Source organism: Linderina pennispora (assembly GCF_002104995.1).
Source record: "Linderina pennispora strain ATCC 12442 chromosome Unknown DL89scaffold_8, whole genome shotgun sequence".
Lineage (NCBI taxonomy): Eukaryota > Fungi > Kickxellomycota > Kickxellomycetes > Kickxellales > Kickxellaceae > Linderina > Linderina pennispora.
Genome location: NW_024468256.1, coordinates 537,066 through 563,448, shown reverse-complemented (window position 1 = coordinate 563,448; position 26,383 = coordinate 537,066). Strand labels below are relative to the sequence as shown.

Sequence of the window (26,383 nt, the reverse complement as noted above, 5' to 3'; positions counted from 1 at the left end):
TTTTTTTACTCTGGTTGAAGGGTACTGGTACCACGCTGATCACGATCAGAGCCCATCAGATCAAACGCCCTTCTATAAGCAGGCACGACAGCGTGGAACCGGCCCTTATCGTCAGCGCTGCTCTCTTCCACTTGCTTGTCGCATATTCTCACTTTTTGCATACTTGCAGAATGCTGCCTGCCTACAGACCCATTGCCGGCAAAATGCTTGCCCGGCTCAACACCGCCACGCGTCTGGCCAGCCATGCCTCGCCCCTGTCCATGCAGTCGCTGTTGCCGCTGGGGCCTCGCTTTGGCGCCATGCGCATGTCCGAATGTGCCCGATTACGAAGAAAAGTACCGCGAAAAGATGCTGCAGCAGGCCAAGGTGCGCGGCCTGGACTCAATCGAGGAGCTGAAGCAAAAGATCAGGGAGGAGGAGCAGAAGGCAGCCGAGCAAAGCCAAAAAACTGCGACCAAGCAATCGGACGCACAGCCATCAGGCAAACAGCCGACAACTGCGCCAAATGCCGCGCAGACTGCAGCAGCCAAATCCGAGCGCCCGCTTGACAGGAGCTCGAACCTAAGTGCAAACAACTTGCCGCCGGGCGTGAAGTCTCTTGATGAGATCATGCGCACTGATCTGCTGGCCGACAAGGCGTCCGAGGAGGTCGGCCACATCTGGAACCAGTACCATGCGACAAAGGACACGATCTCGGCGGCAATCCCAGCCTCTACCTACAAGGACCTGCTGAAGACTGCGAGCAAGAACCCGCTGTTTGTTATTCCCTTGCCGCGCGAGGAGGGCGTCGAGTTCTTTTTCATGCAGTTTGACTACCACCAGGTGTACTTCACGTCATTGCTCGAGTACAAGACCAACACGATCAACGCGCGGCCGTACCTGACGCTGACACATTACACGGATCTGATGGACTCGAAGGGCGTCGTGCTGATGCGCGGTGAGCTTGACGACAAGAGCAAGATGATTGATACGTCGAATGCCCAGTATTTGGCCCTGCAGATGCAGCAGTTCTATGTCACTGGCGGGGAGGAGAAGCGTCGGATTTTGGAAAAATTCAACCACAAGCCTGAGGAGTTCGACTACAATGAGCTGATGGAGGCTGCTCAGAAGCTGGACTAGATCAATAAAAGACGACTCAGCGTTGTGTAGCCATGGAGCATATATCGGCGGTCATGCAATGCGTGTATTGGCCATGTCTGGTGTAGCACACAAAGCCACCATATGTAGACCCTTGGTCGCTATATGCTAAGATTGTTCTATGCCGCAGCCATCGCATTCGTGGATTGTATTGTATTATTTGGTGGCTTAGGCGGATTCGGATGCCAGCACAGGCAGGCGCTTGGTATAGTTGGATAGCCGCAGCACTGCTTCTGGGGTCGGAGATCTTGTTAAAAGGGGCGCTTTCGTGTCCGTTGAACTGAGACATCGCTTCCCTCTTTCTTGCGTCTCACACTTCTAGAGATACCAACCAAACTGGACAGTATACAGGCTACAGGTCATGGAAATAATATCTGCCTTAACCGTGTATACGGAGGGTAACACGTACCACTCCCTCAACTTCAAGGACCAAGAGGGGAACTGGTACAATAAAACTAGCAATGAGATGGTAAAGTTCACACCCGATATTGCTGGGGATAGAGTGGATAGGACGAAGCTCTGCCCAGAGTACAAGGGCTACAAGATGGCCAGTGGCTCGGTTGAAGGAAAGCACGTCAAGACCCCGATTTCAGACTACTACGCGCTGGATAACTCATACGTAGTCACCATGCGAAACGAGATTGAGGCCTACGAGAAGCTGGGGAGTGGACATCCGAATATCTGCAAGTACCATGGCTGCCAGGTCGAGGATAACCTGGTCACAGGGATCGTTCTCGATGAGTACAGCGAGCCGCTAGAAGACGCTGTGATAGACAGCCCACAGCGGCTTGTTGAACAGCTCGAGGATGCTGTGAGATACATTCACTCGGTTGGAGTTGTCCATGGGGATATCAACCCAAAGAACATCATGGTCCACGATGGGAACCTCTTTCTGATTGACTTTGACAGCTGTGGGGCTGATAATCCAAAGTGTGGAAGCGAGGGCTATATGAGTCCAAACTACGCGAAGACTGAGGCCGACGACTGGTATGCAGTGGGGAAAGTCAAGGAGTTCGTCATGAAGAGCGCCCGTAGTAACGATGAACCGAGGGGCGACCGGCCCCAGCAGGGCACAGCCGAATCGGCAGCGTAGTAGTGATGTACCAGAGAGTACCAGGCCTCAAAGTTCATCGGCGGCGCAAGCAGCATCGGGGCGTATTGGCTCAAGGCAGTTTCTTTTATTCGGGGCTTTTTCCTCAGGCTCCGCTTTTTCTTTTGTTGCCAATTTTCTGTTAAATCAGGTTCGACTATTTTTCACAATGGGCTCGTCGTGGTATGAGTACGCACAGAATTTCGATGTATTCGAGGGCTCAGGGGCGGTATGGCCGGTGTCCGCACTGGCATTTGACCAGCAGTCGGAGCTGCTGTACGCAGGCGATATCGGCGGCCGCGTTACAGCGTACATGCTAGGAGGGCCCAATGAGGAGCTGGAGAAGCAAGCAATCTGCGTGTGCTCGCATTCGCCGATTCGGCAGCTGCACGGGCTTCAGAACAGCGTGCTGGTGCGCAGCGACGACTCGGTGCAGCTGCGCACGAGCGGCGGATGCAAGGTATATGGCAAGACGACGTCGGCGAACGATGTGTTTACGGGCAGCGCGGTGAACCAGCATACTCAGACCGAGTTTATCACGTGCACAACCTCGGGCGGGGCGGCAGTGGTGACGCTGGGCCAGGGCACGATCATGAAGCGGTTCACGATGGAGCTGTCGACGACAGCCATGGACTACACGTCGCAGGCGCTGACGCTGGCGACCATGACGGGCACGCTGGCAGTGCGGGATCCGCGGGCGGCGTTCAAGGTTACGCAGGCAGTGTCGGCGTACTCGGGCCGGTGTCAGATATTGCATTGCACGACCACACCCTGTTTGCGTGTGGCATGTCAATGGATGCGTCGACATCGTATGAGATGGTGCCGGGGTCGACGATCAAGGTGTATGATGTGCGCAAGCTGACGGCGGCCGTGGATGAGATTGTCTGCGAGGGTGTGCCCAGCAAGCTGCAGGTGACAGGCGGGGACCTGTGGGTGTGCTATGACAGCGGGTATGCCGAGTCACGGCCGCTGTCGAATGTGCTTGAGCCGTCAGCGGACTTTATTGAGCCAGTACTCAGTGAGTACGCATACATGTCGGGGTTCAGTGTGTCGCCGACGGAGTCGGTGGCAGTGGTGTCGGATACCGACGGCATGGTGCACGTCTGGGCCAACAAGTCCAACATAATCATGAGCAATGGCGGCGAGGTGCCTCCGACGGTCATGTCTGAGGAGCAGCATGCCAGAGCGTACACAACGTGCGGGATCGACATTGACAATGAGTTGGTGCCGCTATCCTATGTGTACATGCCGGAGTACACCGAGCCCTTGCTGTCGCGGCTTTCGGTAGACACGTTGTATGATGTGGGGCGGCCGTGTTCGTATGTGGACCCGAACATCCTAGGCAACTTGAAGCACATGGATGGAGTCGGATATGCACCGAATCCGCGCACGACCAAGCGCAACCAGCAGCCGTATGGGATGGGATGGCGGCGGCGGTGGCGAGAGGGGGTGACGGATGACGATGAGCTGACACAGGGCCGGTCAAAGTTCATTTCAGTGCAGCGGCGGTGCGGGATGGGGCGGGAGACGGCCGAGTACATCCAGCAGCAACAGCAGGTGTCATCGCCGGTGCCTGCGGCAGCAGCGCTACCACTGCTGAATGGCGGACGCACGGCGTCATTCGACACGGTGTCGCGCAGCTCGCCAGCGCCGTCATCGTCTGGGGTTGTGGGAAAGGTGCCGACGCATCTGCAGCAGATGCGGATTGAGTACTCGCGGTTCGGAGTGGAGGACTTTGACTTCTCGCTGTACAATGCGACGCGGTGGGGCGGGCTGGAGGGCAACATCACCAACTCGTATGCGAATGCGCTGCTGCAGGTGCTGTTCTTTATGCCGGAGCTGCGTGAGATCGCGCTGTCGCACTGCGCGACAGACTGCCCAGAGCCGCTCTGTCTGACGTGCCAGCTGGGGCTGCTGTTCCGCATGCTGGAGACAGCGGAGGGAGCCAGCTGCCATGCGACACATCTGCTACACGTGATCCAGCAGCGTCCCGAGGCAGTGGCCCTGGCGTTGCTGGAGGACGCGCACGGCAACCCGACGGACGGAGTGTCGTACAGCGTGCTGACGCAGCGGCTGCTGCGGTTTGTGCTGGAGCAGGCGAACAACGAGTGCGCGGCGCTGGGGATCACGGGGCAGGGCCCGGGCATGAGCAAGCGGGTGGTGGAGGCGATTGTCGGGTTTCCGCAGGCGACACAGACCACGTGTCCGGTATGCTCCAGCCAGCAGTCGCGCGACTCGCACGTATTCGCGGTGGACCTGGACTCGCCGTACGGCTCAGCAGACCTGGCCACGCTGCTGGCGGGCGGCTCGGCGTCGGTCAAGCGCGCGGAGCTGGGGCGCCGCAAGAGCCGGCAGGGCGTGGCAGAGCTGATCGAGCAGGCACTGAGCAAGACCGAGACCACGCGCGCGTGGTGCGCGCAATGCAAGAAGTTCCAGCTGCTGCAAACCGAAAAGTACATGACGCGCGTGCCCAGCGGGTACCTGGCGGTCAACTTTTCTGCAGTTGACGCGCCCAGCACAGGCACTGTGCCTACGAACAGCGCGCCGACGCCGATGACACCGGCAGGCGGCGGCAATGCTGGCGCTGAGCCCTGGCGCTTCACGCTGCCGATGCGCCTGGATCTGACAGTGACCAGCAACAAGAGCGCACGTGTCAAGGTCGGCGAGAACCGGGAGGGCAACTTTGAGCTTGTGGCGGTGGTGTCGAGCATCCGCGATACAGCGCGTGGGCCGGAGCACCTGGTAGCGCACGTGCGGGATCCGGATTCGCCCGACGGCTGGCTGCTGTTCAACGACTTCCTAGTGCAGCCGGCAGCACAAGCGGCAGTAGCGGGTCTGGGCGACGCATGGCGGGCACCGTCGTTTGCCATGTACGCAAACACGTCGCGGGCGCCGCTGGCCAACGCAGTGAATCTAATCAAGCGGCGATTCCCGTACCGGATCAGCACGCGGATTCTGACGCAGCCGGCGTCGTCGCTGGACAAGCCGGCGTCGAACCGGCGCAGCAGTGCGCGCGGCACACAGAAGCGCAACGGAGCAGTGCCATTGACCAAGGACGAGGCAGCGCAGCTGGGGCCTGGGTTCCAGTATGCGTTTGACGCAGAGTTTGTGGTTCTGGAGGAGGCCAAGACGGAGGTGTTTAGCGACGGTACGCAGGAGATGCACCGGCCGCCGATCCACCAGCTGGCGCGGCTGAGTCTGGTCAGGGCCACGCCCGGGCCCATGTACGGCGTTCCGTTCGTCGACGACTACGTGGCCACCACGACGCCGATCGCCGATCTGGCCACCGCGTACTCTGGCATCCACGAGGGCGACCTGGTGCCTGGGGTGTCGCGGTTCAAGCTGTCGACGCTGAAGGAGGCCTACAAGAAGCTGCGGCTCCTGGTGGACGCCGGGTGCGTGGTTATCGGCCACGGGCTGAAGCACGACTTCCGCGTGATCGATATTGTGGTGCCGATGCCGCAGCGCCGCGACACCATGGTGCTGTTCCAGTCGCGCACGCATATGCGGCCGATTGCGCTCAAGTTCCTGTACTGGTTCCTGTGCCACAAGACCATCCAGGCAGGCGAGCACTCCAGTGTCGAGGATGCCCAGGCGACTCTCAGCGTCTACGAGAAATACAAGGAGTGCGTCGAGGCCGATCCCGAGGACGGCTGCGAGAATCTGCTCGACTCCATCTACGACATGGGCGCCCAGGTCGCCTGGAAGGTCCCCGAGTGAGTTTCAAATAAGTATAATGTATTTCCAATGAGAAAGCCTTTTTTTTTTTTTTTACTCCTGATCGCTGCCGCCCGGCGAGCACGCGCCATGGCGCTGACCAGGCTTGTAAAAGAACGAGTGCAGCGTGGTGACCAGCGACTTCTCCTTAGTCTTCCTGGGGACCACTACCGCCGAGTCCATGTCGTCCTCATCGTCATCGCACTCCATGTCGGCAAAGTGTGCGGCATCGCTGTTCTGAATGTCCTCCTGGATGCGGGCCTGGTAGAACTCGGCCAGGCTGTCCATGGCTGGGAGGAACTGGTCAAAGACACGCACGCGGCCACGCACCCACTTGGACAGCTTCTCGATGTTGCCAGGAAAGCGGAACCGGGCCTCGAGCATGATGATGGCGCCCCAGTCCATCCTGTGCCGGAGGCAGCGGCCGAGCGCCTGGTTGATTGCGCGGAAGGCCTGCACCTCGTACCAGGCCTGGCCGGGCAGCTTCCCGGGGCAGCGGTCGTTGTAGTCGCGCTTCAGCACCACCTGCACGTCCTTGAAGGCCGGGAACGGAATCCCGATATTGACCACCGTCCGGCAGTAGTAGTCCTTGAAGTCAATGCCCTCGCTGACCTTTCCGCGGTACACGGCAAACATCACCGCCCCGCGCTGAGCCGGCGCCCCCGAGACCTTGCGCTCGGCCAGCTCTGTGCGGTATTTCTTGAGCAGCTTCTCAAAATCCTTCTTCGATCCGCCCTGCGGCTCAACAAACACGCTCTTGTGGAGCTCGAGCTCCTGCCGCACGCCGGTAGCCTGCCACCGGCCCAGAAGCTTGTTGAGAAGCGCATACGAGGGCACAAACACCAGCATGCCGTCGGGCGACTTCATCGCAATGCTGAGGATGGCCGAGCCCACGTCGTCCTGGAACTCCAGTTGCTCGGATGTCTGGTACTTGGCCTCCAGGACGGTGCCCGAGGGTCCGCAGGCGATGGTTGCAGCCCAGCAGCGGTCGGGGGCAATCACGTGGCTGGCCTCCAGCGTGCTCAGAAACTCCACCTGCAGCTCCGACGCATACGAGCTCAGCGGCGACAGCGTGCCGCTGGTCAGAATCACCGACCGAGCCTTGGAAGCAATGTCCTTGAAAATCACGCCCGGGTTCAGCGACCAGAACGCTAGGACGTTGATGTGCGGCGGAATCGTCGACTCCAGCCCATTGTTGCGGCGACGCCTCTGCCGTGAGCCCAGGAACAGCTCCGGGTTGGGCCGGCGGATCATCGCAACGCGGTAGTCGTTGGCGAACTCGGACTCTGGCCAGCAGTACGAGAGCATGCGCAATAGCCCCGTCAGCATTTTCATCGACCCGTTCGACAGATGCCCGAGGGGCTCCTCCATCTCCTCATCGCCCTCCGCCCCGAACACCTCCCTCTGCCTGCGCTCCTCCTGCCGCCGCTTCATCTCCTCACGGCACTTGTTCCGGTGTGCCTCCAGGCTAAGGTACGTGAGCTGCAATTGCGATCGCGACTCGTCGGTCAGCATGAGCCGCTGGAACAGCGATCTGACCGACTCGCTGCCCGGCCATACGTTTGTGCGCGTCTCGTAGTCGTGGTACTCGAACTGCTGTTGCTGCTGCAGCTGCGCGATAATCGTATTAGCCAGGGTGTTCACGAACCGGTGCTCTTCGGACAGGATCCCACGATGGATCAGCCCCGCGCATTCGCCGGCCAGGCCATTGAGCTGCTGGTCGGTGAACTCCTTGGACCCGGCATCCCGGGCCGCATTCTCGACATTATGCGCCTCGTCCAGAATCACAATATTGTCTTCCAGAATGATGCCCGCGGCCTCGCGCACACCCGGGTCCAGAATGTAGTTGTACGGGCAGAACACAATGTCCGCCGACCCCGACAGCTCGCGCGACGCAAAGTATGCGCATCCGTTCACCTTCCTGCCCACCTTGACCAGATCCTCCAGATCCCAGATCTGGCTCTCGCCGCCCGTAGCCAGGGCAGTATGCTGCACAAGCTTCTTCACCCGATGGTATGCCGCGCACTTGCCGTTCTCCACCATCTCGCGACACCGGTCGTCCACCGACGGCGCCCGGAGCACATCCTTCCGAATGCACGTCTGCGAACGACTGCCTAGCACTGCCGACCGTGGCCGGTAGTTTGTCTTCACGCGCAGCTCCTCAATCAGCTGCGACACCTGCTTGTGCGTGCGTGACCCAAAGTATATCCGCGGCCGCCGCCCCAGCAAATGCAGTCCATCCTTGTTCGCCTTGAGCAGATCAATGTCGCCCTGCGTCAGCCCCCTGGGCACCTGTCCGTCCACGCTTTGCTCCAGAATGTACGGCACTGTCTTCTCGACCATCACCGTTGCCCGGGAGATCTCGCTGGCCGTCGCATGGGACCGTGGCCGGGCAAAATCATCATCCATTGCAAACTTACCCGCCCTGTCCTCGCTCAACACCTCGCTAAGCGAATTATGTCTGCCGAACCTGGCAATCGCCTGGCTGATCTGCGCCTGCAGAGCACGCTGCTTTTCCGTAAACTCCTTCTGCCACGTCAGCGCCGCACACAGCAACGCCAGGGACTTGCCCGAGCCCGTCGGGCTCTCGATCATCGCGTGCTTGGCCGCATTCATGGCCCGGATCATGTGGTTCATCATGCTCAGCTGCGACGGATATGGCTGGTATGGAAAATTCACCTGCGCGCCGCAGATCCGGAACACCTTGCTTTCAGGCATTTCCGTGTTGCGCCGCCTGCCTTTTGCCTGTCTAGTGCAAGGCTCAGGCGAGCTGCTGCGGCTCCGCGGTCGTTTGCGATGCCTGCCATCTGCTTGTGTTGGCTGAGCTACCGACGCATGCCTGTGCGTTTCGTCTAAAGGTGCGTCGGAGTCGGAAGTGGGCATAAGCGTCTTTAGAAAATTCCAAATGGGAAGCATGCAAGGAGAATGAAACAAATGTAGCTGAATTCAAAAGATAAAACTGCGTGGAATAAAATGGGTGTGGGGAGAAGCAAACAAGGGTCCTTGCTACTGCGAAGGCACTATTTGCGCAGGTTACGCGAGGAGGTGCAGCGGAGGACGATTCGCGTTGGTGATCGCTTCGATCAGATCAGCTTCTGTGTGGCTTAGCAGCTTCCCAACAACTGGGTCTGGCAGGCAATGTGCAGTAGATTGCCTGCACTGGAGAGGATGCAGGATTTTTCACATTCCGCCTGGAAGCCTTGGCGGGTATTTCCGGATCTTTAGCGCTTGGTCTCCCAGTGGGACCACATAAACTGCCAGAATTTCAGCAAAATCGATTGGCCGGCAAATCGAACAGAGCCTGCCTGCGTCTGAGGTATGCGCTGCCTACGTAGCACTTGGCTGTGTGCCACAAAATGCACACCAAAACCTCTTGTGCTGCGCGTAGGTTGGGGAGCGGGGGGACAGCTGTGTATACTCAATGCCTGCCTCCACTGATCTGGTCGGAGGTTAGGCTTTAAAAGAGGTTCCCGGGGTCTCGACCATTTCCCTACCCGCCAAACAAACCATCCGTGCTTTTTGCTGCTTTCCGCTCTCCTTTTCTTCTACCATCTCTCTGGATGCCATCTCTGTTTATATACTTGCTTAATACACTTTTACGAATGCTGCCTCGCTTCCGCTCAGTTTTCCGCCTGGCTGCCCGGGCATCCGCGACAATCGCCACCCCCCAGCCCATGGCCCTGAGACCGCTCGCCCGCTCATTCGTCTCCAACACCCCAGTCTACCCACCCTCATACCTGACATCCTCGTCCAGTCTCAGCATGCTGTTCCGCGAGGAGTCAATGGCGCCGGGTTGCAAAGTGGCCGTGATCGGCTCCGCTGGCAATGTAGGCGCCAGCGTCGTGTTCTCGCTAGTCAACACCACCTATCCGGCCGACATCATGATGGTAGACGTGAACCAGCGGCTGGTGCGCGGCCAAGCGATGGACCTGGCCGACGCCGCCTGGCCCACCGGCCACCGCGTGCGCACCGCCAACTTGAAGGAGGCCGGCCAGGCCGATTTAATCATAATCACCGCCGGTGCGCGCCAGCAGCCCGGCGAATTGCGCGACGGTTTGCTGGACCGCAACTACGAGATACTGCACAGTATCCTGAGCGGCCTGAAGCCGGTGAATCCAAATGCCGTGGTTCTGATGATCTCCAATCCTGTGGATGTCCTGACCGGCATTGCACAGAACATCACCGGGTTGCCCAAAAGCCAGGTGTTTGGCTCCGGCACATTGCTTGATAGCGGCAGGCTGCGCAATTATCTGGCCAAGCTTATCAACGTCCGCCAGACCTCGATCCACTGCCATGTGCTGGGCGAGCACGGCGACAGCCAGTTCGTCGGGTGGTCGTCGGCGCGCATTGGTGGTGTGAAGCTCGATCAGTTCCCCGAAATGCAGACTATCGATAAGGCTAAGATCGAACATGATATTGCCCGCACTGCTTACGATATCATTGAGGCCAAGGGCGCTACCTACTATGGCGTTGGCGTATGCGGCGCAATCCTGGCCACCTCGGTCCTGCAGAACCAGCATGATATCCGCAGCGTTTGCTGCCATTCGACCAAGTGGGGCGGATATGTGTCTACTCCTGCTGTTATTTGCTCGCGTGGAATCGACCGTGTCCTTGAGCTTGACCTGGACAACGAGGAGACGGAGAAAATGGAGCATGCGGTTGAGCGTATTAAGGGGCAGACCAAGAGATTTGTTGAATAGATATCAAACAGCTCATTAGTAAATTTTATATCTAGCCCAGGCAAACTAGGCACTATCACACGTATTTACACAGCCTAATCATAGAGCTATATTGGCATAGATGACAAGCTGCTCAGCATGTATGTAGAAAAGATCTACACAATAGGCGTGGCAGGCAACTCTGCTTATTTCTGGCTGTTGGTTTACTGGCTCGGACAAGGACAACTGAGTTCACTGATAAAACAAACATGTCTAATCCATTTAAAATCGACATAAGCCAGTACAAGGACCGGGTAAATTTGCCTTCGTCTTTCAATACCTCCTTGTTTTTTCTGTCTTCCTAGATATACATTTACGGCACCAGATCCCTACATTGAACAAAAAGTACGTCGTCCAACCTTGGAAACGTAGATCCGAATAATCACGGTATGAGGAAAGGAGTTTGGCGACAGTTGTTTGATACAGCATAGCTACATTTTGAAACCACGAGTGATAACTAAGCAGCCTGCTGGTGTGGAGCGATATCTGCACGTGGAACAGAGTTCTGTAAGCATAAAGATCCCTGTTGGCCTTGCGTTGCTGAAGCCTGTAGCAAAATCTCCAGGCCAGTATTGCTCTCTGTTAGAATCTCAAGATCCGATTACTGTAAACTACATAGCCTTTCCATCCTGCGAATTCCTTTTTCTTATTTATCATATCATTTTTGGCTGTGCCACCTGAGCAATGGTATAAAACCTTTACGTTCGCCTTTCTCTTTAGCTTTTTTCACTTCAATATAATCCTTGACTCTATCGCTATCTGTTGGTATTACACTCATACTACAAGTGCACTTCTGAACTGAGATATCGCCGCTTTACGGTTCATTAGGAACCCGCGCTACGCGAAAAATACACACATATCCGCATATAAGGTGTTTTTCGTTATTTATCCTGTTTCTTTTTCTCTTATCGTCCTACACCACTCATCATATGCTTTACACCTACAACACGAAATATCACTTTCTACAAACTGACTGAATGGTCTACAGATCCGCTTGATAAAGCCAACCTCTACCTTTATTGAACACTATGTCTCCTTATGTGCTGTATGTGTAATCATGCAATAGTTAACTACTAATTTATAAGACATTCTGAGCAATACACCGCCAGCATTGAATCAACAAGCATCAATGCAACAGAAATGAAAGCTATTGTACCAGCAGTAAAGCAGCTTCAAGGAAATTCGATAGCCGCCAGCAATGTTGAAGCGGTAAAATGATTGCTCGCTGTATATAATTGCCAGCCTATTTCAAATATTCCAGGGTTTCCAACGCTCACTGCTTCAAAATGCACCTTGTGCGGGTATATTTGCCAGGTAATACCTCTAAAGGGTCATTTCCGTAGGGACCACAAAGAGAGATAACCAGGGTCAAGTTACACTATCGTTACTGGTCAGAGAATATTCGATTCGCCATAGCTGCCCAAATTTGTCGAGGCTAATGATGATGTAAGTACTGCTTGCTCGTAAACCCAACACTCCCGTTGCATAAAACGCTATACGGAATACACATATAAACATTGTGCGAAATATGGATGTGTAACAGCACGTTTGCCAAAGGGCTCAGCATAAAGATTTCTCTCGATCGGGGACTATGACAGAATTGGCTTTTGCTCAGATAGGATCCGGGCATTATTGCATTCTCGCTTGGCAGGCTTCCTCATCAACATATTCCATGTGGCCATTGCAGTTTCGGTAAGATTCCAACCTCTCGAGGGCTTTATAAAATACCGCTAAATAGAGAAGGGTGCGGGGAATATGTATCGCGGCAATTTAAGCCGATATATTTTTCGTGACTGTCTGTTTACAATACCAGCATCATGAAATGAAATGAAATGAAATGAGGGCTGGGGTTTCCACATGCTGATCCAAAGCACAGATTGTGCGCGAATTTTTGCCCATGTGCAGATCGTTATATTATTTTAATGCGACGTGAAGATTCAATAATATAAACAACCGCAGGCAACTGTGCAGGGTAGGCTCTTGAAACTGCTCATCGTGCTCTATGTAAAACAGGTTAAATCAGACAGCGTTTGCCAATAGAAATTCTGCGGTGTTTAGAAAGGGCGGTAGGAAAGTGGGCAATATCCTCTTTTGCCTCTATCTTGAACGAGTGACAAAAACACTCCCTTTTCTGCAAATGGTCTGCCTAGGACTACAAAATGGGGTATAGCTTTCAGGATGCCCCTTTCAAAGCTGTGCTTTTGGTAGGCGACACAAGATCTACACATTGGGTTGCTGAAGCTGCAGTGTTTGGATGTGCGAACCAAACCTGCTGATGCAGAGTATGAGGTTTTTGGCAGCCTTGAAATCGAATGGTTGACCCGAGTAAAGTTCATTCTGTGTGCTCAAACCATACCACTGAGAAACAACACTTGTCTGTTTGCCAATAACACACCGTTAATAGTATGTCAATCTGGGTAATCCTACATATATAATTGCTCCGGAGAAGCCGTGCCCTCCGGCGTGCATGGATCTCAGAAGTACAAGAGGAGTGTAAAATATACTCGCTTGAAAACATATGCTCAGTCTTCTAGGCCAGTCTGAAGCAGGCAGGGGCGTGTCGCCAATCTGAATAATTGGATCGAGTGCTTTTGTGTCTGGGTGCGGTCTGAATCCTTCTATATCTTGAATACATCATTTTCTTCACCTCTTCAAAGATAAAAAAAACCGCACTACTTTTTTTAGGATATTCCTTTTCATCTCACTTTATCTATTATCATAATGGTCGAGAAAGACGACATGGTGCTGACACAAGGGAGCCATAGTGGCTCTAGGAACATATCAGATTATTCAATTTCAAGCATCTCCCGTTCAGTTGATGGCGACCAGTCACATTCGCGAACGGACGACAAAGCGGGTCTGACCAACTGGAATCACACTCATTCCACAAGCGGGCGTATCGAATCGACCATGTATAGTGAGGACTCGCCCTACGACTTGGTGCGGTCGACTGTAGCACCGACAGATTCTGATGTCCCCTCGCTTACGTTTCGATCCGTCATGCTCGGGTTGCTTTTTGCAAGTGTTGTCGGATTTGTCAACCAGCTTATGATATTCCGGAGCACACCGGTCCAAATCACTGGCTATGTTGTGCAGATTCTATCGTTCCCACTCGGCTACCTTATGTCACGGATTCTACCTACTCGGAACTTCAGCACCTTTGGCTACACGTGGTCATTCAATCCTGGCCGATTCAGCATCAAGGAGCATGCTCTCATTACGATATTCGCTTCATCTGTTGCCAGTGGCAGCTACATAATGGATGTTGTAATCATGGAGAATCTGCGCTATGGAGTGAGGCTGGACTATGGGCCGTCCATCCTTCTCAATCTTTCGTCGCAGTTGCTCGGGTACGGATTCGTCGGCGTTGTGCGTGAGATCCTCATCTACCCGGCGGCCATGGTATTCCCCGCATCCCTGGTCAGCGTGACGCTTTTCCGCACATTCCACGAGTCCAAATCATACCTCAACCATGTTTCGCGTGTCAGGTTCTTCTGGGTCGCATTCACAGGTATGTTCGTGTACGCGTTCTTACCAGGAATTGTCATGCCTCTGCTTAGTGCAGTGCCAATACTGTGTCTGGCAGCCCCAAACAACGTCATTGCGCATCAACTTGGAGACACATACCATGGGCTCGGAATGGCGAACCTCACATTTGACTGGTCGATGATATCAAGCGGGTATTTCGGTCCTCCGGTCGCCGTCCCATGGTACATTGCCTGCAACATGTTTGCTGGGTTTGTCATCATGTTCTGGGTACTGCTCCCCGCAACATACTACAGTGACCTTTGGGACTCAGGCAATCTCCCAGTATACTCGAACCGCCTGTTCCACTCCAATGGCTCCAAGTACGACATGTCGATGGTAGTTCGCGACGATGGCAAGCTTGACCAGCAGAAATACGATGCGTTTGGACCACTCCATTTGCCCATTGCTGAGCCACTCCAGTACTCCAGGGCTTTAATTGCCATCTCGGCATTTCTGGTTTACACGATTCTTCACCACGGAAAGGACATCTACCACAGCATTTTTTATGAAAATGATGACAGTGAGCTTGGTGACGACGATATCCATGCTCGGCTGATGCGCAAGTATCCAGAGGTCCCTCACTGGTGGTATGCGGCTATATTCGCCTCTATGCTCGCCATGAGTATTGCTGTCTGTGAAACCTACCACCTGCTTCCGTGGTATTGGACTATTATTGGGTCAACAATCTCGTTCATCTACGTCATTCCGAATGGGATCCTGCTCGCCCTCACAAACCAGACACTGAAGCTGAGTATCATCTCGTACTTTATCGCCGGATATGGAATGCCTGGGAACCAGCTCGCTAGCGTCTTGTTCAAGGCGTTCACCAATGTGCCGATGCGACAAGCGATCATACTGGTTGCAAACTTCAAAATGGGCCACTACCTGAAGATCCCACCACGCCATGTCTTCCTCTCACAGGTAATCAGCACGGTTCTTATGTCGTTTGTGCAGTGCGGTATCGGAATCTGGATGATGCAGACAGTCGACGGTTTCTGTTCAACCAGTCTGACATGGTCCTGCATCCCAATCAACTCGCTCTACGCGTCGTCGGTGATCTGGGGTCTGGTTGGTCCTCACCGCCTCTTCAATAGTGGAAGCAACTACTCGTATATCCCGTACATGTTCATTGTCGGCATCTGTGTGCCATTTCCGGTGTGGTACTTGCAAAGACGATATCCAAACAGCTTCTGGCACAACATCCATCTGCCTGTGGCGCTGTCCTCCTTGGCTATCTTACCTGGTGCTCCTTCTACAGTGGTGGTTAACTGGTTTTTCGGCTGCTTTATATTCCAGTACGTGGTGCACCGGTACTGGTACGGGTACTACAGGAGATATGCGTTCACTCTGGTGGCAGCTTTCGACTCGAGTGTCGCAATCGCTGCTGTGCTGATTTTCTTTATATTCACCTATTCAGACGTCAGGATGCCATCCTACTGGGGCACAAGCACTAAGCTGTGTCCGCTTTCATCGAGCGGTGGAGGGTTCAAGAACTACCAAGAGTTTCAGTCTCCTCCATAGCCAACAAAGGTTTACGTTCTGTGCCAAATAACGAATCTCATGAGTTGGCTTCATACTTGTATCGACGAGGATTTTACCCTGCACCGGAGCTGCTCAATAATATATACATGGTCGTTATCTCTTGTCAAGAAATGGGCTACATGGAGGGTACTAAAAGATTATCATTCACTGTGTTTTAAGGAAAACAGACACTAGTATATCAGCATATTCAGATGCCTGCTGTCCAGTCTGCAACATTGTATCCGTCAAAGTCATCGCGCTTCAGCTCCACGCCGCCGATCTTCGACGCTGCCGCCAGAGAGGCACCGATCCAGCACCGATCCGACGACTTGAAAATAAGCCCATTTGCCGACGATTCGACGACCACACCATTGTCGCGGGTCTGCTGTTTCTCCTCTGCCAGAGCGACGTTATCAGCCAGCGCCGTCCACTTGGGAATCGAGCGCATCTTCGCTACCAAATCGTGCAGTAGCCGGATCCGGAGGTGTGGCACATCGGACACACCGCCGACCATCAGGATTTTGGATGCCAGCGGGCGACGCAGATCGACATCCAGGTTTTCGATGCATGCAACAATGGCCTCAACGAGCCCCATGCAATCCTCGGTCGAATCACCCGCCAGCAGGACCTCAGCAGCACGCTCGCGCACCCAGCCCGGAATCTTCAGTGTACCATGGCCGTGTGTCTTGGTGGAGATGGTGAGCGTGATGGTGGGGCTGCCAGTAATACTCTGCTCGAACCACTCGACCAGCCGAGGATCGACCTCGCCGACGCTGAGCTCGACAGTCTTCTTTGACAGGGTGCCGGGGATCGAGAGTGGCGACACATACAATACTTTGGTCTGGATGTGGCGGCACACGTCATCGCTCAGCATGTCGTCTGTGACCGCGACGCCACGTGCATTGCCGTCGAAAGGAACAAACTGCGCATGCTTCTTAATGAGCGATTTCAAGCTCTCAAACAGCGCCTCCCCAGCCAGCGGCGTCGACGTCATGTATGGAATCAGAGGCCTGCCGTCATACACAGGCGTCACCGTGGTCTGCTTGTGTCCGCAGTCAACAACCAGGCCGCTAGTAATACCACACGACATCAAAGCCACTACCGCACTCGGGTAAAACGTGATCTGCGGGACCCGCAGGTTGCACAGCAGCACACGGGCAAGCGCGCGCTTGAGCTGAATGGGCATCAGCGCGCTTTCGGCAACTACCACCTTGCGTGACTTTGAATCGAGCAGCAGATGGCTGCGGTACACCTCCTTCACCTGCTCCAGAAGCAGTGCATCCAGCAGCTCCTGGTCCCCAATCGGAAAGTCGTAGATCCCGTGCTTGCTGCCGGCCAGCCGGTGCATCGGCCCAACTGCGGTATAGTTGCTGAAAAGCTCAGCGGTATGCAGTGGCGCAGAGTCGCCTGAAAATCCGGCGCGCAGAGAGAATGACCCAATATCTAGCACAATCTTCTCCTCGGCTGTCCCCCCGAACAGTGCAGATGCTGCAAGTGAGCTGCCAACTGATGCGCTACCGCGGCCCAACCCGACCGACCCAAACGAGCTGAGCTTGCTGAATGCACCGGCAATGCCGCTGCCTCCTGCGCCGGAAGCGAATCGAGATGTGCTGAATGTGTCGGTTGTCGAGGACATTCTGCGAAAGTAAAGCGGGGTTCTTTTAAATAGAGCAGCAAACAAGAGCAGACGAGATCCAAATAAACAACCGAAGCTACCGGGTGTAGCAGCGGGGGTTGTTTTGGCCTGGTTGCTAATGCTGGCTCTGATCAGGAGGCGTGAATATTAGTGCCGGATCAGCATTGGCTCTCTTTGGCAGTGCGATGGCTGGCACATATGTGTGTATCTGCGCAATAGCGAAATGCCCGGTCATGACCATGCATACGGAAATAAGGACGGGAAGAATAGAACCCGCCGAGAGGTGGAGGCAGGCGCGTGCATCGGCTACTGCTGGAATATCCCCTGTACACGGCCTGCGGCAGAGCAGATAAATTGCCCTTGAGCAGTTTTTCTGTATACTTTCTTTTTTTTTTTTTTTTTGCTCCATCCCAACCTGGCTAGATGCCGAGCGGCAGCAGGATCGCTGTGGCCATCGTAAAGGCGGGATTTTTGTTTGGTTTTGTCGCCACAGGATGACTTCTATATTTACTTTTCTCACAACCTACCTGCTCTTATTGCCTGCCGGGCGACAGCGTGCATATGGATGAGGTGGGCTTCCCACCTGCGGTGTGGACAAGCTGGCCATATAAATACGTAGCCTATGGTGGCCTCCCTCCATCGGTTCCTTCACGGAAAAACTGGATACTTTTTTCTTCAGCACCCTCCCCTCTGAAACGTTGCCACCCACCTGTATATAAATCCGTAGCCATGTATCTCAACTGCTACGTCAGCCAAGGCACCCTGCCACAAGACACATCCAAGCTCAGACTAGGCGCGCGACTGGCCGATGACGACGGACTAGGTGGTGTCTGCGACGGGTCTTCATGAGCATAGTGTTTGGTTATTTCCGGGTGTAGCAGCCTGTTTTCTGCTGGCTAGTTTTCTCATATCCCTGCAATATATTTTCTGTCTATATTTCCATGAACCACGATAAATTCGCTTCCGGTTTCCATATCATTTGACGTGATGCGGGGTTGGGGGATGAGAGGCATCCACTCATCCACGCCCAATGTATGCTTCATGACTAAGGACAGTGTGAGCGGGTAGCGTCGATCTCATCCTCCATTGCATACATTTGCGCATCACGAGGATATGTGGTGCCCAGCACCGACCTTGGCATCAGCGAATTATCTCCTGGTGGCGGTATACACGATAGGTGCACAACCACATGCTTCTCCCCGATCTCGGAGAATGGCGTGGCGAGAAAATGTAGATGTAAGGCATTTCCCAATTGGTGCGGCTGCGACAAACCGAGCCAGCAGCTTTTTTTTGTTTGCCGAGGTGCATGGGAAACGTACGGCGGTCGGATGCAGTGCAGATGGGATATGGTGGAGTGAGGTGCCTTTTTGTGCCCCGATCATGCATCTCGTATTCCTTGTTTCATGTATCATGCGGTGCAATCTGCACGTACTGGCCGTCCCTTTTACCACCAGACAGTGCTCAGTGAACCAATCGGCCAGAGCGAGAGGGGGAGATCTGGGCACCGGGTCGAAGTGATTCTGCATATTGGTTTCTGTGCAACACGCGGGCGCTGGAGGTGGAGAATTTCTGAACAGTGCTGGTACAGCATGTGTGACGATGTTTCAGATGGGGGAGATTAGCTGAGCAGAGTGATAAATAACGGGCAATGGTGTGCTTGAGGTCCGACGAGGGTTAGGTTCCTTGCCTGGTCACCTTTCTCGCCATAGCGGCCCGAGGAGGGATCTCGTTCAGTTCTCTTTTCCACATACAAACGCTACTTCTTATCTAACAAATCAGTATGGCCAAGCCAAAGGTTTTCGTTATTTACTATTCGACATACATGCATGTCCGCAAGCTGGCCGAGTCGGTCAAAGAGGGGCTCGAGAAGACCAGCAAGGTCGATGTCGAGATGTTTCAGTTCCCCGAGACCCTCTCTGATGAGATCCTGGGCATGATGCACGCGCCATCAAAGCCCAAGGATGTTCCTGAAATTACCGTGGACAAGCTGCCCGAAGCCGACGGGTACATGTTCGGTTTCCCGACGCGCTTCGGCAATGCACCCGCGCAGGTCAAGGCGCTTTTTGATGCCACCGGCGGTCTGTGGATGAGCGGCGCCTTGTACGGCAAGCCCGCAGGACTGTTCTTCTCGACGGGCTCGCAGCACGGCGGCCAGGAGACAACCGCCATGACCTTTCTTCCGAACCTGGTCCATCACGGCATGATCTATGTGCCGATCGGATTCAAGAACCCGAACCTGGCTGACAACAGCGAGGTCATTGGCGGATCGGCATGGGGTGCAGGTACTGTAGCAGGGTCAGATGGCGGACGGATCCCCACGGAAAAGGAGCTGAACATTGCTGAAATGCAGGGCGAAGAGTTTGCCTGCTTTGTGGCCAAGCTGGCGCCGAAGGGTGCTGCGGCAGATGCAGCCCAAGATGCTGCTGTGCCTGTGGCAGCTGGCGCCGCTCCTGCTGATGATGCAGCGGTGCCAACTGCAGAGGATCAGAAGGACAGCGGCGCGCAGCCCGAGCCAGCACCTGTCGCACCCGCAGCCGCACCCGCAGCCGCACCCGCAGCCGCAGCCGCACCCGCAGCCGCGCCAGTCCAGTCCGCGGGTGCACAGGGCAGCAAAAAGGAGAAGAAACATCGTGTTCGCGACAAGTGTATCATTGTGTAGTCACATCCAGAATGGATTAAAAGTTCCGAGTGTTATAGGTTATTCAAATGTTTCAATACGACAACGAGTTCTTGATCGCCTCATATACCCTGACGGCACATGGCATGTACATGCGCTCAAACACCAGCGGGTGCGGCACAAACAGACCGCAGACACGCTGGACCGGGCTCTCAAGCCTTAGGAAGCAGCGCTCCTGGACCTCGGCGGCCAGCTCGGCAGCAAAGCCCTGGGTCCTCGGGGCCTCATGGGCAACAACCAGGCGGCCGGTCTTGTTCACCGACTCCATCACGGTGTCAATATCGTAGGGCAGGATTGTGCGCAGATCGATCAGCTCGCACGAGACGCCAGGCATGTCGCGCTCAATCATCTGCACCGCGTTCTCCAGAGCATACATCTGGGACCCGTAGCCAACCACAGTCACGTCCTTTCCGGGCTTGAGCACCTCGGCCTTGCCCAGCGGCAGCTCGTAGTCGTCGACAGGCACCTGCTCGACGGCCGACCGGTAGAGGATCTTGGGCTCGAAGAACACCACAGGGTTCTTGTCGCGGATCGCCGACAACAGCAGGCCCTTTGCCTGCACGGCGGATCTGGGCATGACGACCTTGAGCCCAGGCACGTGCGCAAAGAACGCCTCGGGGCTCTGCGAGTGGTAGTGTCCGCCATGGCCCACCGCCGAGCACGGCGTGCGGATCGTCAGGCCGCCGACATCGAACTCGTTGCCGGACCGGTACCGGTACTTTGCTGCCTCATTAACGATCTGGTCGAACGCCGGGAAGATGTAGTCGGCAAACTGGATCTCGGCAATCGCCGTGTGTCCCATGGCTGCCAGCCCAATGCCGAACCCGGCGATGCCCTGCTCGGTCAGCGGCGTGTTGAAAATGCGCTCGCGCCCGAACTCCTCGGCCAGTCCGACCGAGCACCGGAACACTCCGCCAAAGGCCACGTCCTCGCCAAACACCACCGACGTCTCATCTGTTGCCAGCACCGTGCGCATGGCATCGTTGACGGCCTGGCACATGTTCATTTTCTTCGTCTCCCCGTCGGCCACCCCCGCGTGCTGCAGCTCGGCGTTTGACCGCACATCAGATACAGTGCGAAGAAGGAGCTTGCTGTGTGCCACGCCCAGGTCCAGCCCGCGGATGGGCTCAACCGACGGATCCATGGCTGTCGAGTAGAGACGCCGTGCGATGCCTGTGGTCGTCGGGCGGTTTATCGAGCGAAGCGCAAAGTTGAAGATCCGAGACATGGCTCTGCTTTTTGTGCACTGGTGATGTATGTATTGTAGAAAGGGGGGCGAGAAACAGAGAAGCGTCACGGTGGGGGAAACAAGAGAGAAGAGTGCTGTTCTTATAAGCGACAACAGGCGCGGACAGGGTGTCTCGAGTGCGCTCCGTTCCGCAATGACCCATGGGAAGTTCCCAGAGAGGCGATCGCCGATGGTTCCCACGCACACCGGATCGCTCACGTGACTGCAGGCGCTGGCCAAACACACGATCCATTGATTCCGCACGACTGTCTGGCCAATGCGCTGTCCCACGCGACCATTTTAAGGAAAAAAAAAAAAAAACTACTTTCCAGCCAGCTTCTTGACGACCTTTGCAAACTCCTCGCCCTGGAACTCGGCAATCGCCAGCTCCTTCTCGCTGGGCTGCCTTGACCCGTCGTTGGCAGCAATCGTGCCTGCGCCCCACGCCGACCCGCCGACGATCTCGCTCAGATCCGACAGATGCGGGCTCTTATACCCAATCGGCACATACACCATCCCCTGGTGCACCAGATTAGACATGAACGAGGACGCCGTGACCTCCTGCCCGCCATGCTGCGAGGCGGTCGAAAAGAACACCCCGCCGGCCTTGCCGTACAGCGAGGCCTTGGCGAACAGCCCGCCGGTCGAGTCGAGGAAGGCGCGGACCTGCGCCGGCGCGTTGCCATAGCGCGTCGGGAACCCAAACAGAATCCCGTCGGCCTCGGCTAGCTTGTCGACGGTGATCTCGGGGATGTCGGGCTTGGGCGCCGCGTGGATGGCCTTCAGAATAGTGCTGTTTAGGGTTTCAGGAAACTGGAACTGCGACACTTGCACGCCGCCGGTCTTTTGGAGGCCCTTGACGACGGAGGACGCAAGCTTATTGACGTGTCCGTAGACCGAGTAAGTGATGACAAAGACCTTGGGTGCCATGGTGTTTGAAAAATATAGAATGTCGAGTGCTGTTGGTGAGGAAGTGAAGGAGGTAGGAGGCAAGGGATTGAGGCGCTGTCTCAACTTGTTTTTATACCTCTTGAAGCCACACATCGGGGGGCATGAGCAACGGCAGCAGCAGGGGCTTCGTCGGTCCTAGAGACCGAAGATTAGTATTGGCATGCATTTGTCATACCGCTATACCTGCTGACAGATCCATCGGCTGTCTGAACATGCGGGAGTTGTAATGCTTACTATTGATTGTCCCACATCCGGAAACCTTGCGGCGGTGTTGCTTCATTAGGAAACTAGAAAGCAGCGCTAGCAATGCTCTCCAGTACTTCAGCTCCCTTTTGCGACTCATCGGTTTGCATGCCATGCGAGCCGCGGGATACTCGTCCCACTTGGGATAAGGCACCACCACCGGGAGAACATGCGAGCAGGAGTATGGTAAAAATAGCGGGAAGCCTATGGATGACGTGTGCCTGAGGGAGAGGGGGTCGGCTGAGGGGAGCTGGCTGTTGGCCGGGCCCTTTGGCATCGCTACTCATCGAGCAAAAAGAATAAGTCTTTTTTATAAAGATACGTCACAGGCCTGCAGAAGGATGGGTCGCTAAAGATAAAGTGAGGCAGCAAAGATAATGTCGCGCTTGATCATGGTGATGCCGTCCGCAAACTTGTTCTCCAGGTCGACATTGCCGATGGCCTTGGCCGCCTGGCACATTTGCCTCAGCAGCTCCTCGAGGCGGCGGAAGGCGCGGATCAGCGAGCCCTCAAACACATCTGTCATCTTGCAGATCTGCGAGAACTTGGCACCGCGGCACCACGAGCTCACCACATCCATCAGCTCGGGGCGGAAGCTCTCGACGTACTCCTCCTCGTTGACATGCAGCTTGCACTCGTTCGATGTCTGCGCAATCTGCCTCGCCGACTCCTGCATCACGCGCAGCGGCGCTGCCAGCTCCTCCTTGAGCTTGGGCGGCTCATCGTTGGTCTTTTCCTGGAACACAAAGCACGATAGCAACGAGACCGTCTGCTCGGCAGTCAGATCGTTGAACACACCGTGGAACATGAGCTCGGTCAGGAGCAGCTCGTCGCCAGACGTGATTTCGCACGCTACCCGGCCCTTTATCGTGATCACGTCCTCCGAGGTCGTGTAGCCGAGACGGCGCAGCACGCGCTTGCGGCATTTGAGCTCCTCGAGCTGCACCGCAGAGTTGGCGTCCGAGATCTTGCGCTGCAGCTCGCGCAGCTGGCCTTCGGTCTGCACCTTCTCCTGGTACTTTGTGAACAGCGCGGCTTCTTCAGGACTGCCAAACAGCTTGTGCTCGTGCAGCTTGGTTTCCAGCATTGTGATCTTGCGGGCAAGCTGCTTGAACGCCTCGTCCTTGATGCCCATGTCGCTGACCGGGTCCAGGGTCGGAATCTTGCCCTCAAGACGCTTCTGCACCTCAGCCAGACGCTTGCGCATGTCCCTGCGCTGCGACGCCGCCTTCAAGTCCTTGGGCAAGTGCACGCGGACCGAGCTGATGCGATCCAAGGCCGACAGCAGAACGGGCACGACCATGGTCTCGCCAGATGTGTCGTTGATATCGCACGGCACTACCGCCATATCGCCATCGGTAGTTGATGTCGCCTCGAGCTTGCGCAGCGTGTCCTTGTCAGCACGCTTGCAGTGCATTAGCACGTCCACAATGTAGTCGTCGGCACCGACATTCTTGTCGTCCTCGTCCTTGGACCTCGGGTTCTTCTTCTTGTTGTCCTTGATGATCTTGCGCTGGAAGAACGTCACGCAGCCCCAGCCAAAGTTCAGCCCCCCGACATTAACCCGCACCAGACGGCCTGGTTGCAGGTACGGCAGCGAGTGGGACGGGTGGACAATGACCTTGACCATCTCGCCCGACATCGAATCGAGCTGGGTGCGCAGATCGTAGAAGCGCTTGACACTGGGCTCGTCGTTAATCTTCATCAGCGAGAGCTCCTCCTGCAGGTCGTCCACCTTGGCCTCGAGCTTGGGAATCTGCGCCTGGGTCTGGAACTGATGGAACGATCGCTCCAGCATGAACTGCGGTGTGAACGTCTCGACGCGCATCAGGTTCAGAACCATGTTGTACGACAGATGGAAGGCAGAGTTCAGCACGTCGGGCTCGCCCTTGACCATGCCCTTGGCAATCGCCGGCTCCATCTTCTCGTCCAGCATCATGATGACCACGCCACGGTCGTCAAGACCACGTCGACCAGCACGACCACTCATCTGGATGTACTCGCCAGACATGACCCAGCGGAAGTCCTTGCCGTCAAACTTGCGCACCGAGGTGAATACAACCGTGCGCGCCGGCATGTTGAGGCCAATGGAGAAGGTCTCTGTGGCAAAGAGGCACTTGAGCAGACCCTCCTGGAACAGAATCTCAATGACTTCCTTCAGAATTGGGAGCAGGCCCGAGTGGTGGATTCCGATGCCCCGGCGCAGCAGCGGCAGGATGTTCTCGATCTGCGGCAGCTTGCGGTCGTCCTCGTCAAGCGAGTTGATGGCACTGCTAAAGACCTTGGACACAAGCTCCTTCTCGTCCTCAGTGTTAAAGTCGAGCTTGCTCATCTGCAGCGCCAGACCCTCGCATTCGCGCTTTGAGAAGCAGAACACAATCACCGGCTGGTAGTTGCGGGTCATGATCATCTTCACAATCTTGTAGATGTCGCTCTTGGACCCCTGCTTGCCCTTGTTCGACTTGCCCTTCTTCTGCTTGCCCTTGCCGATGCCCTTGACGTCATCAGCCGTCTGGCCCTGTGCCTGCTGCAGCGACGAGATAGCGCGCTGAAAGTTCTCCTCGCGGAACTGGCTCTTCTCGTCGACGACCAGGTGGATGCCGTCACCGCCCTGCGGGAACAGATAGTGCTGCAGTGGCGTCGGCCGGAAATCCGTGTAGACAACGTGGCACGGCTGGTTATGTGTCTTTGTGATCCACTCGGCAAACTGCATGGCGTTCGGGATGGTAGCGGACAAGAACACAAAGTGCACGTTGTGGGGCAGCAGAATGATGGTCTCCTCCCAGACAACACCGCGCTCCTTGTCGCGCATATAATGGATCTCATCAAAGACAACCCAGGCAACCTCGCGCATCAGCTCGGAACCACGGTACAGCATGCTGCGCAAAATCTCGGTGGTCATGACTAGGCAGCTGGCCTGTGGGTTGATCGTCACATCGCCGGTCATCAGACCCACATCCTTGAACTCCTCCTGGAACTCTCTAAACTTCTGATTCGACAGTGCCTTGATCGGCGACGTGTAGATAACGCGCTGCTTGTTGCGCAGGCACTGTGCAATTGCGTACTCGGCCACGACGGTCTTACCGGCCGACGTATGGGCGGCCACCAACACCGACTCGTCACTGTCAATGCACTGCACGGAGGCTGCCTGGAACGGATCCAGCTCGAACGGGTAGGTGCGCGCCGGATCGGCGATCTTTGGCCGCTGCGAAAGGGGCACGTAATCATAGCCAGGCGGAATCGACACCTGGTGGCGCACTGAGTGGCTCAGAACCAGATTGCCTGTCTCCTTGTCCGCCTGCGCTTGTGTCAAGGCCGGCCGGCTTCACCTCGCGCCTCAGGTCCTCCTCGAACGAGTCGGCCAGGATCGCTGCCTGCTCGGGCTGCTGCTTCTTGGACACAGCGTCAGAGTCTACGCGCGACCGCTTTGTGTCAGCCTCGTCTGTCTGGCTGTCGCCGATGCTGCTGCCCATGTCTTCACTCTCGTCCTCAGTCTGTTTCCGCTTCAGCTCGGAGTCATTCGATGCAGTCGTTGTCGTGGTCTGGAAGTCCTCCTCAACGTCTGACATCTCGGAGCCGCTGTCGGACTCGTTGAACACGTCAAACAGTTTGCTACTCTCCATTGCGCGTATGAAATTTAAATATTGTTTGCTGAGAGCTGAACGGTGAAAGGGGAAAAGACACAGGCATTGTATTTCAACGCTGGACACAAAAAAGCTTGAAAAATCTGCCCACCCGAGCCGAGCCGCATTGATCCGCTCTGTTGGCGAGTCGAGATATTTAGGTGTGCTGTGGACCTCTTTCTAGGCTCTGGCGTCTCAGCGAGCTCTTGTCGGACTTTTGAAGAAAAAAAATTTTACACACTTTCTACTATCCTAGCAATTAGCAGCCGTACAAACTCATGGGGATACTTCAAAAAAACAAGCGCGGCACCAAG

The 26,383-nt window shown here is 55.6% G+C and overlaps 11 protein-coding genes across 11 annotated transcripts; 6 read left to right on the top strand and 5 right to left on the bottom strand.

Annotated features, from left to right (window-relative positions):
- The first annotated feature begins 54 nt into the window (after positions 1-54).
- Positions 55-1,309, top strand: DL89DRAFT_172278 (ATP11-domain-containing protein). Its single transcript, XM_040883807.1, has one exon. It carries the CDS (start codon positions 244-246, stop codon positions 1,117-1,119), a length of 876 nt encoding a protein of 291 aa, XP_040742898.1. The 5' UTR covers positions 55-243; the 3' UTR covers positions 1,120-1,309.
- Positions 1,310-2,455, top strand: DL89DRAFT_172279 (kinase-like protein). Its single transcript, XM_040883808.1, has one exon. The coding sequence runs from the start codon at positions 1,499-1,501 to the stop codon at positions 2,228-2,230; it is 732 nt and encodes a 243-aa protein (XP_040742897.1). The 5' UTR covers positions 1,310-1,498; the 3' UTR covers positions 2,231-2,455.
- Positions 2,456-5,973, top strand: DL89DRAFT_172280 (uncharacterized protein). Its single transcript, XM_040883809.1, has one exon. The coding sequence runs from the start codon at positions 2,681-2,683 to the stop codon at positions 5,945-5,947; it is 3,267 nt and encodes a 1,088-aa protein (XP_040742896.1). The 5' UTR covers positions 2,456-2,680; the 3' UTR covers positions 5,948-5,973.
- Positions 5,965-8,918, bottom strand: DL89DRAFT_268168 (uncharacterized protein). The gene has a single exon (XM_040887822.1). The coding sequence runs from the start codon at positions 8,579-8,581 to the stop codon at positions 5,999-6,001; it is 2,583 nt and encodes an 860-aa protein (XP_040742895.1). The 5' UTR covers positions 8,582-8,918; the 3' UTR covers positions 5,965-5,998.
- An 808-nt stretch (positions 8,919-9,726) lies between these two features.
- On the top strand, positions 9,727-10,644 carry DL89DRAFT_224261 (lactate dehydrogenase A; the record flags this gene model as incomplete). Its single annotated transcript, XM_040884679.1, has 1 exon — positions 9,727-10,644. One exon carries the CDS (start codon positions 9,727-9,729, stop codon positions 10,642-10,644), a length of 918 nt encoding a protein of 305 aa, XP_040742894.1.
- A 2,928-nt stretch (positions 10,645-13,572) lies between these two features.
- DL89DRAFT_293601 (OPT superfamily oligopeptide transporter) lies at positions 13,573-15,711 on the top strand (the record flags this gene model as incomplete). Its single annotated transcript, XM_040890406.1, has 1 exon — positions 13,573-15,711. One exon carries the CDS (start codon positions 13,573-13,575, stop codon positions 15,709-15,711), a length of 2,139 nt encoding a protein of 712 aa, XP_040742893.1.
- Positions 15,712-15,824: 113 nt separating this feature from the next.
- On the bottom strand, positions 15,825-17,404 carry DL89DRAFT_268167 (actin-like ATPase domain-containing protein). Its single transcript, XM_040887821.1, has one exon. It carries the CDS (start codon positions 17,345-17,347, stop codon positions 15,920-15,922), a length of 1,428 nt encoding a protein of 475 aa, XP_040742892.1. The 5' UTR covers positions 17,348-17,404; the 3' UTR covers positions 15,825-15,919.
- A 1,723-nt stretch (positions 17,405-19,127) lies between these two features.
- DL89DRAFT_278474 (flavo protein WrbA) lies at positions 19,128-20,006 on the top strand (the record flags this gene model as incomplete). Its single annotated transcript, XM_040889504.1, has 2 exons — positions 19,128-19,868; positions 19,953-20,006. The coding sequence occupies 2 exons, from the start codon at positions 19,128-19,130 to the stop codon at positions 20,004-20,006; spliced, it is 795 nt and encodes a 264-aa protein (XP_040742891.1).
- A 52-nt stretch (positions 20,007-20,058) lies between these two features.
- On the bottom strand, positions 20,059-21,168 carry DL89DRAFT_275142 (thiamine diphosphate-binding protein; the record flags this gene model as incomplete). Its single annotated transcript, XM_040889270.1, has 1 exon — positions 20,059-21,168. The coding sequence occupies one exon, from the start codon at positions 21,166-21,168 to the stop codon at positions 20,059-20,061; it is 1,110 nt and encodes a 369-aa protein (XP_040742890.1).
- Positions 21,169-21,573: 405 nt separating this feature from the next.
- Positions 21,574-22,182, bottom strand: DL89DRAFT_275141 (protoplast secreted protein 2 precursor; the record flags this gene model as incomplete). The annotated part of the gene is made up of 1 exon (XM_040889269.1): positions 21,574-22,182. One exon carries the CDS (start codon positions 22,180-22,182, stop codon positions 21,574-21,576), a length of 609 nt encoding a protein of 202 aa, XP_040742889.1.
- A 445-nt stretch (positions 22,183-22,627) lies between these two features.
- On the bottom strand, positions 22,628-26,103 carry DL89DRAFT_268165 (antiviral helicase). The gene is made up of 16 exons (XM_040887820.1): positions 25,776-26,103; positions 23,789-25,744; positions 23,730-23,752; positions 23,699-23,708; positions 23,633-23,674; positions 23,591-23,608; positions 23,453-23,569; positions 23,393-23,425; positions 23,360-23,362; positions 23,303-23,326; positions 23,243-23,272; positions 23,192-23,215; positions 23,126-23,164; positions 23,051-23,101; positions 23,018-23,029; positions 22,628-22,990 (listed from the first exon to the last, which is right to left on the bottom strand). Exons 1-16 carry the CDS (start codon positions 26,067-26,069, stop codon positions 22,796-22,798), a joined length of 2,871 nt encoding a protein of 956 aa, XP_040742888.1. The 5' UTR covers positions 26,070-26,103; the 3' UTR covers positions 22,628-22,795.
- Between the last annotated feature and the right edge of the window lie 280 nt (positions 26,104-26,383).